This window comes from Asparagus officinalis, chromosome 8 (genome assembly GCF_001876935.1).
Source record: "Asparagus officinalis chromosome 8, Aspof.V1, whole genome shotgun sequence".
Classification (NCBI taxonomy): Eukaryota; Viridiplantae; Streptophyta; class Magnoliopsida; order Asparagales; family Asparagaceae; genus Asparagus; species Asparagus officinalis.
In genome coordinates, this window is record NC_033801.1 from 113,169,037 (window position 1) to 113,186,114 (window position 17,078).

Here is a 17,078-nt window from a genome sequence, read left to right on the forward strand (position 1 = left end):
AAGTATCTATTTATAGAAATAAACATAATTCAATTCAGATATGTATAACCTGTGATATGAATATTTTAATAAGACAACATAAAAACAATTAGCAGCAGGTTATAAACATGCACATATGCTGAAGCTTGCACTGCTCATAACTTTTGACCGGATTATCGGAATCACTATTGTAATATGTTTAGAAAGTTATCAACATAATCTACAAAAGTATGATCTCTAGGGGTGCACCAGCCCACCCCGGTAACACTTAGATCTGACCCCAAGATAATTTATGTGTAAATTAAAAATGGATTTCAAAGATGACTTCTATGGGGAGCAAAAAAAATTTCCATAATTCAATATTAGATATTTGGCATTGAAGGATAAATTTGAAAGTAGATGAGTTTTAACATAATAAGTCACAATAAAAAATTGCGTTTAAAAACAAAAAATCCTAATAATATTTCATGACATAATCCTAACATTTAGCTCCCTCAACCCTTCTCCTCTTCTCCCCAAAAAACCCAACAAGGGAGGGGGTGAATAGAGGCAATGGAGGGGGAGTTGAAAGGGGTAGTGATCATCTCTCTCCCTCCAAAAGATGACCCATCTCAAGGCAAAACCATCACTGCCTTCACTTTCACCGACCCCAATCCCTCACTCCCACGAGCCCAACAAGTGCAACAAGCTCAGATCCAAGCCCAAGCCCAAGCCCAAGCCCATCACGATCTCCCCTCTTTCCTCCCATCAAGGAGAACCTTAGCAGCCTTCGTGGGCTTCACCCTCATCGTCTCCTCCCTCTTCATCTGCCTCCTCTCTGAAGACCCACTTCAGTTGTTGCAAGAGGAGTCATCTTCTTCTTCTAATGAGAGGAAGAGGGAGGAGAACTCGTTTTGGCTTCCACTGTATCCTAAATCAAACGGGAAGAAGGAGAACGGGACTTCGTCGTTGATGGTCATGGGGGATATGAAGCTGGTTGTGAAGCGTAGTGGAAAATTTGCTTCAGGTTCTTCGTCGTCGGCGGCTGTGCTGCCGCTGAGGGGCAATATTTTCCCAGATGGGTATGGTTGAAATTTGATTAGTTCGTTGTCTATTTTGATGAATTTGTGTTTTTTTGCAATATTTTTGAAGTTTGGTTGAAGGGTGTATTTGACTTGTTAGTAGTGGACTTTTGGTATTAATTTAGGGCCCTGGTGGAGGTAGATGAGTATGCACTGATGCTTGCTATTTGAAGTGCTAATGTGGGTCAAAGTGTCTTTTTATCATCCATGCCCATATTGGTCGAAATTTGACTGGGCATGGAACTTAATTGGTTGAGATTTTTCTTAGCGTTGTCAGGCTTAGAATTTTCGGTTTGAGTTCAATATGAGCTCAGGGTTTATTTTCAGTTTTGCAACCATGGTAGTGATATTTGATTTAGAGTGTTTAGATGCCTTTTGTGGCGTACGTCGAGTTAAGGCCAATGACACTATATTTGCATTAAGTGCAACAAACCTAGGTTCCTTGATTTTCTTCTTCTTCGATTGCTTAGAAAAGTGATTGGAGCATTTCTCGACGTGCGCTCTTAAAGATGGATTTTGAGAAAATTGCCAAATAAAGATCCTTGGTCAAGGCTATCCTAGGATGATCAGCGGCATGGGGCTTCTGACAATTAAGCGGTGAAATTAGAATGTATATGTTGGATTCGTGACATACGACACAGCGGAAAAAATTATATCATGATTATTAATCAAAATTAATTAAAATCTAGAATTATACCTGAAACGCTTTCCGAATTTCTACAATAATCTGATCCGAGACCAATCTGAAAAAGTTTCATCAAAAGAAAAACCTCCAATTGAAATCCACCCGTCATCGAAGAGGAGCAATACTGAGAGATAGGTTCTCAAATTTCTATTTCTTCATATTATCTTCATAAGATTTTCTATCTCTTCATAAGACTATATATGAACTCTATTTATAGGATTAGACTAGTCTTAGATATTTTAATTTTAAACAATTCATAATTGTTTAAAACTCTATCCATAACAATTAAAGATAGAATAGATTTGTTCAAAAACTTTATCCATAACAATTAAGGATAGAGTTAGATTTGTTCAAAAACTTTTATCTATAACAATTAAGGATAAAATTAAATTTGTTCAAAAACTTTATCCATAACAATTAAGGATAGAAATAGAATTGCATTGCATGTATACATCTTCTAATAATATTAGTGAGACCAATTGGGTCCCATATCGAGAACCAATTATTAATCAAATTAATAATTTTAATTTAACAATCAAATCCCTATCCGACCAACTGTTCATAAAAGCTCTTCCATAATATGAGATTAATTATTAATAAATAATATCTTACATTCAGTCCCCCCAATATCATTTATTTTAGGCAACTCTTTTAAGAAAGACAACTCACCTATTTGCTAATACCTAAATTGCAATTCCCATGAATATAAATAAAAATTATTTTAAAACATCAAAATATTTTATTTTTATAAGAAAGTAAATTTTAAAAATATTTTCAAAACTACCTGTCGGTAGGAATTTAATAGCTTTATGGGAATGCATAATAAATTAACTCATCATAATGAGCATACTGGATCCTATCTAGATATCCATCATTTTCCTAAATGAAATTTAGCAACCTAACATTTCAGGTTGTGTAGCACTTGCTAAACAAGTTTAACCATCAAATCAAAGCATATACTAAATTATCAAATAAAAAATAACAATATCATCAAGTCAAATGGACCATGTAACAATTTGAATTCTCTATTTCTTAGGTGACTCGTCCTAGAAAATTCAAATACGGTCTAGTGCTACACGCATCATAATATGTGTTTATGACATACACCTGGAGAATCCCCATTCCCGGTGGTTGAGACCCTCCACCACATCTTATATATCGGTGTCATGCATAATAACCTGTTATAATAAAGTTATCCTCTACTAGTTATATGTTAAGCACAAATTTAAGAAAGTTTCTAAGTTAGATCATATCTCCAAGCACGTGACCATCACAGTGCATAATCTAACAAAATAACTTCTAAGGATATATAATAATTATATAAATAATACCCAAATTATATGAGCAAGAATAAAATTTATTAACATTACAATATTATTACATAATTTGTATTGGATGTTCAAGGACAAATTATTATTACTATTCCAGCAATCTCTCACTTGTCCTAACATCCAATCAGATGTAATCCTTACTCCTATTTGTCCAAAACATTTTATGACAATGGTCTATAAAAGGATATTAAATGTTATCTGCTTAGCCATCTATTAAACCATCACATATTTCTTCTTATAACCTTTAATAAGATAACTTTTCCTTCTAAGCTTTTCGCAACAACTCCATTACTATCAAATAATAGTAAGAAAGAAAAATATTATAAAAAATAATATTAAGCTTATGGAGAAACTCATTTATCCATATTCCTTCTTTAATGGTTTCACATGGAACTACATATTCTGCTATTATTATTAACGATATAAATATAACCCGAAACAGACTTTCTATTATTAGGATTGGATTGGAAACTACTTACAAGATCAATTGCTTCCAAAAAACCTCAATCTTTTTGGGACACATTTCCTTAAAGAGTGATTAGTTATGTCTTATAGGAACCATTCCTTTCTTGGAATCTTGTTAAATTGAATCTTTTATGGATCTTATCCATATAAGTAGATTATACAACTCTATATATCTATTTCTCTATCTATATAGAGTTTAAGATCTACGATATAGAATGTCAAAAGAAAATCCTTCATAAAGAACTAAATCTTACTTTTACTCATGACATTAAAAGGACACATTTCCTTAAAGAGTGATTAGTTATGTCTTATAGGAACCATTCCTTTCTTGGAATCTTGTTAAATTGAATCTTCTATGGATCTTATCCATATAAGTAGATTGTGACAATTCTATATCTCTTTCTCTATCTATATAGAGTTTGAGATCTAAGATATAGAATGTCAAAATAAAATCCTTCATAAGGAACTAAATCAAAATCCTTCATAAGGAACTAAATCATACTTTTTGTCATGACATTAAAATATCATTCTTAATGAGTAATATGTCATCAGCATGCAATGATAGGAATATAATGGAATTATTTTATTGTTTCTTATACACACAAGATTTCTTTTTAAGGATATGATTAAAAACAATTTCCTTAATGATCTCATCAAAATGAATCTTTGATTAAATTCATATATTTGATTGATTCAATTAATCAATCTTATCTTCTTGAATTTTACATACTTGATTCTATAATCTCTATATGTAAATATTTTCTTTAAGATATCCATTCAAGAAGGTTATTTTGAAATCCATTTATCGATATCTTATATTCATAACATGTTGAAATGATTAAATAGATCCTTATGAACTATAATATTATAATTAGACGGAAAAAAAAAATCTTCAACAATTAATAACCGTTTGTCATCAAATGTGACATCAGCTCACTTACATGAAATCATGTCCAACATCTTCAACAATTAATAACCGTTTGTCATCAAATGTGACATCAGCTCACTTACATGAAATCATGTCCAACATGACTTTTGCGTAAGTTTTAGGAGTCATCAAATGTGACATCAGCTCACTTACATGAAATCATGTCCAACATGACTTTTGCGTAAGTTTTAGGAATTTTATTCTCCTTGTTACTTTTCATCAAATATATATTAACAAGGTTACTGTACTATACAGGTGGATGAAAATCCTATTTGATCTCCTAATTGTAATCGGTGTATTCAATAATAAATTAAGTAAATCTCTATTTACTTTATTACTGGAAGCTCCCACTAAATTTATAGAATCTTCAACTCATTTGAAGTTTCTTCCACCGGATTAAATAATTCTCCTATTAAAGAAAATAAGTTTTCTTCTAGAGTTATATCAACCCTTGCTTAACAAACTTGATTTTATAAAAGAACACATTTCTAATAATAATTAGTCTGAAAAATACACTAGGATTATCAATATAATATCTAGTACTTTCTTTAGGATAACCTACCAGTAAGATGTTATTTATCTTAGACTCCTATTTTGTCCATATTTTATTCTCCGATGAGAATACGACAACTCCAGATCTTCAAGCGTTGTACACTTAATTTTCTTCATATCCATGTCTAATATGGAGTGAAAGAAAAAGATATGGTAGGAGTTCTACATAATAAATAATATGCAATCTCCAATGCATAACCTATAAGAAAATAAGAACAGGTAAATGCTTAGCATAAACCTAACCATATCGAATAAGATTTAGTTCCAACTTTCAGACAAATAATTAGGAATGGTAAATTAGCAGATGTCAAGTACTAACAATTCTATTTTGTTTAAATCTCTTTAACTCCTAAGAATAGGAACTTGTCATCTGGATCAAATAGGATGACTTTGATACTTTTATCAAGCTCATCTTTAACTTCAATCTATATTCTTTGAACTATTCAATAATATTCTAATATATGATACAATCGCATAAATACATCAATATATAAATGCATCATATATGAATGTTATAAAATAAGAATATTTAACTATTGCTTTAACATTTAAAGGATCATATACATCTGATGTATAAAATCAAGAGTACACAAGAGCTTTAGCACTATTCTAGAAAAATAGTTTGGTCATATGTCTTTTAGACAATATTTATAAGTTGAGAAATATTCTAATTTAGAAAATTCAAAGGACTATCCATTATCAATTTATTGATCTTATCAATATTAACATGACCTAATATTTTGTGCCAAATATAAGTTGGATTACATTAATCCAATCTATATTTGAAGAGATTTATCAATTCCAATAACATTACATAAAGAGTTAAGAGTGGCAATTATGAAATATAAACAGTTTTAATTTCATAATTATCAACAAAACAATTTCTAAACTTTTAATAGAAATTCTATTTTACAAGAAAATAGACAATCACTACTATAAAATTTAGAAAATAAAAATCAAATTTCTTCTAACTTTAAGAAATATTAAGACAATCTTTAAGTTTCTTTTCATGCCCTTTACTCAAAACAGAAACAAATTTCTTATTATTTATTATTTTTATTTATAATGCTGAAACTGGGGATTTTATTTTTATTGTCAAAGTTAATCTTTTCTTGTACTCTTACAACAATTTGTAAGTAAAGATCAATACATCATATATAAAAATCATTTTTAGTAGACTCTACTAATCAATGGGTGAACTGTCTTCAAAAGACATTTCTTTAGTAAGTGACATAATGCAACCTTTACAATTTTCTTTTCTAATGACTTTCATTATTTAAATTCCTACTTCATGTTTAGAAATCTATTTTACTTAACGGATTTCTCTCTTAAGAAAAATTTCTTTTCTTAATACCGGACAATCCAGTTTGATATCCATCATTATCGATTTCACGTGTTTAATAATATTCTTTTTCCTTTTTCTTCAACATATTGTTCAATTCTAATAAAGTGATAGTTAAATTGAACAAGAGATGGGATTAGGAAGTAAATATCACATCAACGTATTATTTCGATCTTAATTTCCAACAAATCTAATTTGTCAATATATATCAAAACATCTTACGAGAATATATATCTGTGTTCATCTTATGAATATTATTTTTATCATTATTATCTTTAAGCAGAATTATGACTGATGATCTTTATCATCTGTTACATCTGGTCTAGCAGGTATGTCACCTTAGACAATCATAGGCCAAATTTTCAGCATAAGGAAATTAAAAAGATTTCTTTTCCAATCCAATAGTTTGGGCTGTCTAATTTATAATCATTCAATAACATATCAAAATGACAAAATTTAGTCATCATGTATAAGCATAATATAATAACATAAATATCTCAAAAAATTATTTTATTATTGCACAATCATTACTAGGGATATTTTAAGTAATGATTTCACGTTTAACATTTCTCTCATTTATTTAAATGTGAACAGGAAATCCAAGTTTAATTATAAACCTCCAGATTTTCAAGATCGAATATAATTAAACAAGGTAGAATCATCTATTCAATCATTAACAATTAATAATTTTCCTTTAAATTTTGGTCCTTGATGTAAGACGTGCTCCACTATTTTAGCGAGCACCCCAAGACATCAATGAAGTGTTAGCCCATCAATCCAGCTATTTTATATAAAACAGGTGGCACTACCTATTTTAGTCTAGTGGTCCCATTATACATAAAATATTTGGCATCCTTATGCAAGATATAACTAGGTAATAAATTTTAACAAACCCTATCCTTTGTGGCATCAAATAAGCTAAAAAAATTATTATCCAAGTTATATCTCTATGATGGAAGACCTTTAGATTTATATTTCTTAAAAATTAATCCATTATCCAAGTTATATCTCTATGATGGAAGACCTTTAGATTTATATTTCTTAAAAATTAATCTATCTACACTTCTATACAACTTTTGTTATTTATTGAAGACCTTTAGATTTATATTTCTTAAAAATTAATCTATCTACACTTCTATACAACTTTTGTTATTTATCATAACTGAGAGAACACAACAAAATTTGTGAATTCAATAAATAGTCGATTTCTAAAAAAAATTCTAAACTGTTTTATTTAATAAAAGCAATTCAGAATAATTCTGGACCTATTAGTAATTTCCATGTATTACTTTAATCTCATGAAAAATTAAAATTAAACAATTTAAAACAATATAACCATGTCACATATATAATTTAGACAAGTATTTCAAAAATACAATGATGCATTATCAATCAACAAGAGTTAAATAATCTTTTCAACACAAGAAAATAAATTATATATGTATATGGGCTTCAGAACAAATTCTGCTAGTGTTAGGGACTAATCAGAAATTAGTCTATATATTCAGATAGATCTTAAAACAGTTTCAAAATCAATCAGGGGCCTAGAACTAATTTCACATCAAATTTAATAAGTAGACTCAGAATAATGTATGGATCAAATAGGGGTCTGTAACTAATTTTACAGTTATTTATCAATACTAGTGCACTTCAAAACAATTTCTGAATCAAACAGGGGTATAATAATAATTTTACAGTAATTTATCAATACTCATGGACTTCAGAACAGTTTCTGGATTTATCAGGGAGCTATAACTAATTTTATAGCATATTTGAGAATCTGATGGATTTCACAATAGTTTCTTGGTCAACCAGGGGTCTGATAATAATATTACAGTAAAATTCAAATTATCGGGATTTCGGGTTTGAGTTCTGTTTGCGAGTCAGACTCGTTTAACTAAAATTTAAATCTAATGGGTTTGGGTTCACAACCCTTAACAAAAATAAACCTAATAAGAATTCATCTTCTTTGAAGAAGATCTAGGTTTTGAGCTAGGGTTGTGGGATAGCCTGCCGTCACCCTTAGTCGGGCGGCNGGCAACCGCACCGGCGGCGGCCGATCTCCGGCGAGTCCAACTCGTCGGCAATCATCCCAATATCCCTTTTTAAAAAAATAAAGAACCCAATTAGGTTACATCTAATCAAATTAAATAACCAAAATACATGATCTAATCAAAGAACCATAATCATGATCATATCAAAAATCTTAATTGATCTCTACCTAAAAAGTTTTTTTTACTAATGAACAGTAACATATGAACAGTAATTGCTCGGTGAACAGTACCAAACCCTAATTTTGATCTTAATCAAAATTTTAATTTAATCTAATCAAATAATCATAACCCTTGTACAACAAGACCATAGTTTGATCTAATCAAACTTTTAATTTTAATCTAATCAAATAATCATAACCCTTGTACAACAAGACCATAGTTTGATCTAATCAAACTTTTAATTTAATCTAATTAATTTTAGTTTAACAAATTAAACTAAGATGAATAGTAACCCGATGAACACTAACACCGCTGACAAATAGTAACCTCAACCGATGAACAGTAATCCCAATTATCTTAATCAAAACATATTGTTTGATAATTTAATCTAATTAAATATTTTAAAAGTTATGATCAAATCTATAATTTAATAATTTAATCTAATTAAATTGGAAAGACCGGATTCGTAACCCGCTCTGATACCATTTGTTGGATTTGTGACATAAAATGCAGCGAAAAAGGCATATCATGACTATTAATCAAAATTAATTAAAATCTAGAATTATACCTGAAACGCTTTCCGAATTTCTACAATAATCCGATCCGAGATCAATCTGAAAAGCTTTCTCAAGAGAAAAAAAACCTCCAATTGAAATCCACCCATCATCGAAGAGGAGCAATACTGAGAGATAGGTTATTAAATTTCTATTTCTTCATATTATCTTCATAAGATTTTCTGTCTCTTCTTAAGACTACATATGAACTCTATTTATAGGATTAGACTAGTCTTAGATATTTTAATTTTGAACAATTCATAATTATTCAAAACTCTATCCATAACAATTAAAGATAGAAAAAATTTGTTCAAAAAATTTATCCATAACAATTAAGGATAGAATTAGATTTGTTCAAAAACTTTATCCATAACAATTAAGGATAGAATTAGAATTGTATTGCATGTATACATCTTCTAATAATATTAGTGAGACCAATTGGGTCTCATATCGAGAACCAATTATTAATTAAATTAATAATTTTAATTTAACAATCAAATCCATATCCGATCAATTGTTCATAAAAGCTCTTCCATAATATGAGATTAAGTATTAATAAATAATATCTTACATTCAGGCCCCTCCAATATCATTTATTTTAGGCAACTCTTTTAAGAAAGACAACTCACCTATTTGCTTATGCCTAAATTGCAATTCTCATGAACATAAATAAAAATTATTTTGAAACATCAAAATATTTTATTTTTATAAGAAAGTAAATTTAAAAAATATTTTCAAAACCACCTGCCGGCAGGAATTTAATAGCTTTATGGGAATGCATAATAAATTAACTCATCATAATGAGCATACTGGATCCTATCTAGACATCCATTATTTTTCTAAATAAAATTAGCAACCCAACGTTTCAGGTTGTGTAGCGCTTGCTAAACAAGCTTAACCATCACATCAAAGCATACTAAATTATCAAATCGAAAATAATAATATCATCAAGTCAATGGGACCATGTAACAATTTGAATTCTTTATATCTTAGGTGACTCGTCCTAGAAAATTCAAATACGGTCTAGTGCTACACGCATCATAATGTGTGCTTATGACATACACCTGGAGAATCCCTATTCCCGGTGATTGAGACCCACCACCACATCTCATATATCGGTGCCATGCATAATAACCTGTTTTAACAAGGTTATCATATACTAGTTATAGGTTAAGCATAAATTTAAGAAAGTTTCTAAGTTAGATCATATCTCCAAGCACGTGACCATCACAGTGCATGATCTAACAAAATAACTTCTAAGGATATATAACAATTATATAAATAATACCCAAATTATATGTGCAACAATTAAATTTATTAACATTACAATATTATTATATAATTTGTATTGGATGTTCAAGGGCAAATTATTATTACTATTCCAGCAGTATAATCTGTACCTTTATATAATAATCAAACAACTCAAACATGCGTATCCTCGTGTAGGATATATCTTCGGCACATATCTAATAACTCAAACACAAGCATCCTCTTGTATAGTATACACCACACATGCGGTTATCAGTTTGGACGTGCATATAATTGTAATCAAAGTTCATTGGTGAGACAATTATATTTTAGAGTATCTGACATGATGTGTTACTTATGAGTGGGGAGTGGGGACCACGAGCCCATGTGCTGAGAATTGTTTCCGCGTGATGAAGGCCGGTTTCGTTTCCGCGTGATGAAGGCCGGCCCACCCAATTCTTAAGCTGCTATATAAATACCTATGCTAGGTATTTTTCGGGTGCTGTGCAAGGGAGGTTTTGATTTCTTTTTTTTTTGCAGCTGCGGTACAGAACCGAGTGCAAGGACTTGATTTTGGGAACAGAAGCAAGGACTTGATTTGTGGCTGTCTTCAATTTGGCTGAGCAAGTACGAAGGCAGAGAGGAGATAGCGGCTGCAGTTGAGGAGATTTTGTGTAGTCTCTTTTAGGGTTTTGTGCATCCCTTTGAGAGATATTTGTATGAGGGTTTGAGAGATTGTGTGAGGGTTTAGATTGAGTGATTGTAAACCCTAGTTGTATTCTCCCCTCTAATATTAGATCCCCCCTCCTTGCCCCGTGGACGTAGGCAATTTGCCGAACCACGTAAAAATTGGTTGTACTGCTTTTGTGTGATTTGTAATAGTTTTTTAGGATCCCTCGATAGGTCAGTCCTAGAACTGATGAGAGGAAGAGCCGATATCTCACTTGGTTGAGATATCCGCTTCAGATTCTTGTCTCCTTGGTGAGACGAGAATTCTTATTGCGATCTGACTCTCTTGTTGTGCTGTCGAAGTGTTGCCGAAATTTTCGCTGCGCGCAATAAGTGGTATCAGAGCCCAGATTTCAGATCTAAGGTTTTTTGGTGGAGGAAGATTCTTGTGTGAAGCTTAGTTCTTGGAGTTCTCGGCTTCGGTGGAGATAGCATTAGGAGTTGCCATTGGAGATTTTGCTTTCCTCGTGTGGATAGGAGATCTATTTGGAATCCGATCTAGGATTCAGTTGGATGATTCCTAATTCTGTCAAATTTATTCTTTCTCTACAATTTGGAGTTAGTTCGCAATGGGAGAAGAAGGTGAAAGCAGCAAATCTATGGCGAGTACAATACAAGTTGGTTTTCAGAACACTAAGATTAGTGTGGTGAAGTATGACGGCAAAATCAACTTTGGTTTGTGGATGAGCGACGTACAGGATGCGCTCAATGCTCAGAATTTGGAAGAGACCATCATGGTCCACGAGAGACCACCTAAATATGAAGAGGCGGTATGGGAGAAGATGAATAGGAACGCTTGTGGGGTGATCAGGTCCTGTTTGGAACATGAGCTGAAATATGATGTGATTGGGATGACGTCTGCAATGAAGATGTGGGAAATTCTTAACAACAAGTATCTCACAAAGAGTGTTGAGAACATGTTGCACTTGCTGCGAAGACTCTTCAGATTTCAGATGTCCAGAGGCACCTCGCTAGCGGTTCATGTGAACAACTACACTAAGTTTTGTCGGACTTGGCGAATCCTTACCGGATGAGGAGTATGATACCTTCGTGCTCACTTTGTTGAACGGGAGATCTTCTATCAGCTATAGTGAAGTGACTAACGCTTTGACGAACTACGATTTGAGGAGGAAGGATAAGGAGACTTCCCGCGCTAGTACTTCAGGAGAGGCCTTGTCGACGAGAGGTAGAAGCCCATATCCGAAAGGTGGTAATAGAGGAAGGTCAAAGTCTAGAGGCCGCCACCAATTAACAAAGAACCAATGTGCATTCTGCAAGGAGCAGGGACATTGGAAGAGAGACTGCCCGAAGCTCAAGGAGAAAGAGAATGGCAAGAAAAAGGGCCCGAAGGCCAATGAGGTGAACATTGCGAAAGGCGATGATTCCGATGATTCGTGCTTTTCTCTACTGATTACTCCGGAGGTGAACCATGTGGATGCATCAGATTAGATGCTTGATTCCGATGCTACTTTTCATGTGACCCCTAGGCGAGACTGGTTTGCATCTTTTGAGAAAGTCGACGGGGGCGTTGTTGTCATGGGAAATGATCAATCCTGTGGCGTTTGTGGGATAGGTACCGTACGGATTAGGATGCACGATGGAATAGTCCGTGAGTTGAAGGAGGTGAGATTTGTTCCTCAACTGAAGAAAAATCTTATCTCAGTTGGAGCTTTGGAGGCGAAGGGATTCAAGGTGACTTTCGAAAACGCTGTAGCGAAGGTTACTAAAGGATCATTGGTGGTGATGAGGGGAGTCCGCAATCGAAATTTGTATTATCTGAAGGGAAGCACCGAGATTGGCCAGGTTGTTTCGGTTATTTCAGAAGTGGATATGAGCAGATTTTGGCACTATAGGTTGGGGCACACAGGTGAAAAGTCACTGCAGGCATTGTGTAAGCAGGGGCTATTGAAGGGAGCCAAGAGTGGGAAGATTAAGTTCTGTGAGCACTGTGTTCTTGGCAAGAAGACGAAGGTGAAGTTCGGGACTGCCATTCATCAGACGAGGGGCATCCTGGATTACGTGCACACAGACGTTTGGGGTCCTACCAAGACTGCATCACTTGGTGGTCGACATTGGTTCGTCACTTTTGTAGATGACTATTCTAGGCGTTGTTGGGTGTACACCATGACGAAGAAGAGTGAAGTCCTAGATTTGTTTGTGGAGTGGAAGAAGAGATTAGAACTGCAGACTGGGAGAAAGATCAAGACGTTGCGATCCGACAACGGTGGTGAGTATACTTCTGACCCCTTTCAACAGCTATGTCGAGACGAGGGCATAGAGAGACACTTCACAGTTAGTCATACACCGCAGCAAAATAGTGTGACAGAGAGGTTGAATCGGTCTTTACTGGAGAAGATCCCATGCTTATTGTCGCAGAGTGGTTTGGAGAAGATCTTTTGGGCTGAGGCACTTAAATATGCGAGTCACCTCATTAATAGGCTGCCTTCATCTGCGATTGACGAGAAAACCCCTATGGAGATGTGGTCGGGAAAGCCAGCACATGACTATGACCAGCTTAAGGTATTTGGGTGCCCTGCATATTATCATGTTAGAACTGATAAATTAGAACCTCGAGCTAGGAAGGCCATATTTGTAGGATTCAAGCGTGGTGTCAAGGGATACAAGCTTTGGGATCCAGTGGATAAGAAGATTGTGCTGAGTAGGGACGTCACGTTTGATGAGGCTTCTATCTTGAAGCTTCCCAGCTCTCATCAGGTGGAGAGCGACCCGACGGAGGAGATATCGCAGGTGGTGGAGATCGATGCAGCTCCACATTGTCCAGATGGTACAGTATCCATGCAGGTGCCGACTGAGGTGACGCCAGGCGAGCACGACAGTGACACGGAGGATACGAGTACAAATGTGCAGGATCAGGAACCGACGGCTCAGGTTCAGGATTCTATTACGGCATACGGGTGCCAGCACGGTATGCCGACACAGTTGCATATGCACTTCCGGTTGAGAGTATCGATGAGATGATGCCTACTACATTTAGAGAGGCCGAGCAGAGTTCGGAGGCTGATTCGTGGCAGGTGGCTATGCAGGAGGAGATGAAATCTCTTCATAAGAACGATACATGGGAGTTTGTTGAGCTTCCAAAGGGACGGAAGCCAATTGGTTGCAAGTGGGTATACACGAAGAAGGAGGGCATTGAAGGTACTCCATTGAGGTTCAAAACTAGGTTGGTTGCGAAGGGCTATGCACAGGAGGAAGGTATTGACTATAATGAGGTTTTCTCTCCGGTGGTGAAGCACTCTTCGATTCGGATTTTGCTAGCTTTGGTGGCACAGTATGGTTTGGAGTTAGATCAGTTGGATGTGAAGACAACATTTCTTCATGGTGATCTTGATGAAGAAATATATATGACTCAGTCATTGGGATTCCGAACTGCAGGGAAGGAAAAATTACAAACTGAAGAAATCGCTATACGGTTTGAAGCAGTCTCCTCGACAGTGGTATAGGCGATTTGATGGTTTTATGCTTGGTCATTCGTACACTCGGAGCCAGTTTGATCATTGCGTATATTTTCGTAAGTTGAAAGGAGGTGCGTACATTTATTTGTTGCTCTATGTCGATGACATGTTGGTTGCCTTTATTTCCAGGTCGGCTATAGATGAGTTGAAAGTTCAGCTTTCAAATGAGTTTGAGATGAAGGACTTGGGCGAGGCGAAGCGCATTTTAGTGATAGAGATCGGCAGAGACAAGAATAGTGGCAGAATTTGTTTGACACAAGTGGTTTATTTGAAGAAGGTTCTACAGCGATTCCATGTTAGCATGGATACGAAGCCAGTTGGTGTACCTTTGGGGGTTCTACAGCGATTCCATGTTAGCATGGATACGAAGCCAGTTGGTGTACCTTTGGGAGCCCATTTGAAACTTTCAGCTGGTCTTTCACCGAAGTCAGTTGAAGATCGAGAGTTGATGTCGAAGACTCTATATGCGAGCGCGGTTGGGAGCTTGATGTACGCAATGGTATGTACGAGGCCGGATTTATCACAGGCGGTAAGCATGGTTTCGAGATACATGCATGATCCAGGAGTGGGTCATTGGGACGCCGTGGAATGGATTTTGAGGTACATTCGAGGTACGCTCAATGTTGGTTTAGTTTATGAGCGGGACACTACAGGTGGGCAGCTATGCATCGGTTATGTTGATTCGGATTATGCCGGTGATTTAGATAAGCACCGGTCCACGACGGGGTATGTGTTTACTTTGACCCGTGCGCCGGTGTGTTGGAGATGCACCTTACAGTCGACGGTGGGTGTGTTGGAGATGCACCTTACAGTCGACGGTGGCTTTGTCTACGACGGAGGCAGAGTATATGGCAGTACGGAGGCTGTGAAGGAGGCTATTTGGCTTCGAGGACTTTTGGAGGAACTTGGTATATCGCAGAGGTCAGTCACTATTCATTGTGATAGCATGAGTGCTATCTATTTGGCGAAGAATCAGGTTTTTCATGCGAGGACGAAGCACATTGACGTTCGTTATCACGTCGTTCGGGATGTTCTTGAAGATGGCGATGTGGAGATTGTTAAAGTCCACACGAAGGATAATCCGACGGATATGCTCACTAAGGTGGTTCCGAGCAATAAGTTTGATCATTGTCGAAACTTGTTGCACATTCGTGATTGTTGAGGCCGTTGGCGGCCATTTTGGTGAACTACGTTCGGCTTGATTCCTTGTAGGCAGTCTTTCAGATGCGGCCGGTTTGGATTAGTTGATGGGGGTGAGATTGTTTGGACTCTCGTTCGGGTTCTCGACTTGTTGTGGATTGGGTTCGTACTGGATACAAGTGGGACATTTGGATGCTTTGGTGTCGGCTCAGTTTTGGGAAAACTTCACCGAGGTGGAGAATTGTGACATTTGGATGCTTTGGTGTCGGCTCAGTTTTGGGAAAACTTCACCGAGGTGGAGAATTGTGAGTGGGGAGTGGGGGCCACGAGCCCATGTGCTGAGAATTGTTTCCGCGTGATGAAGGCCGGTTTCGTTTCCGCGTGATGAAGGCCGGCCCACCCGATTCTTAAGCTGCTATATAAATACCTATGCTAGGTATTTTTCGGGTGCTGTGCAAGGGAGGTTTTGATTTCTTTTTTTTTTTTGCGGCTACGGTACAGAACCGAGTGCAAGGACTTGATTTTGGGAACAGAAGCAAGGACTTGATTTGTGGCTGTCTTCAATTTGGCTGAGCAAGTACGAAGGCAAAGAGGAGATAGCGGCTGCAGTTGAGGAGATTTTGTGTAGTCTCTTTTAGGGGTTTGTGCATCCCTTTGAGAGATATTTGTATGAGGGTTTGAGAGATTGTGTGAGGGTTTAGATTGAGTGATTGTAAACCCTAGTTGTATTCTCCCCTCTAATATTAGATCCCCCCTCCTTGCCCCGTGGACGTAGGCAATTTGCCGAACCACGTAAAAATTGGTTGTATTGTTTTTGTGTGATTTGTAATAGCTTTTTAGGATCCCTCGACAGGTCAGTCCTAGAACTGATGAGAGGAAGAGCCGATATCTCACTTGGTTGAGATATCCGCTTCAGATTCTTGTCTCCTTGGTGAGACGGGAATTCTTATTGCGATCTGACTCTCTTGTTGTGCTGCCGAAGTGTTGCCGAAATTTCCGCTGCGCGCAACATTACTTTGATCCTTGAAGATTGTATATCATTCCTATATCAAGTTGCAAAAAAAGAAACAATTTTGAAGGGTTTATATTCTATGATATTGTTCTGGTGTGTCTTGAGATGTTAGGTCTACCTTCTCAAACAATTGGCGATCAAGATGTAATGCATGGCCTTCATCATATCAGCCTTGGCTGGAATTAGAAGATTGAAATAAGTTGAAACTGGCATTAGCTTGTTAACTCATTTGAGGAGCTCTGTTCTTCGAGTTTTCTTGTTGTCGAGTAGTGTTCTGTAGTCAAGCCCACTTTTTATTGGAGCCTAGATGATTGTGATGAATGTACAACAACTATAAGCATATTAGTGCAATATTACATTCTTTAA

The 17,078-nt window shown here is 35.7% G+C and overlaps 1 protein-coding gene across 1 annotated transcript in view; it reads left to right on the forward strand.

Moving 5' to 3' along the window:
- LOC109822098 (aspartyl protease APCB1) overlaps positions 460-17,078 on the forward strand; it is a 27,062-nt gene continuing 10,443 nt past the window's right edge. The window contains exon 1 of the mRNA XM_020388268.1: positions 460-1,040. Within this exon, the coding sequence (XP_020243857.1) occupies positions 532-1,040 (509 nt within the window). The 5' untranslated portion in view covers positions 460-531. The remainder of the gene's footprint in view (positions 1,041-17,078) is intronic.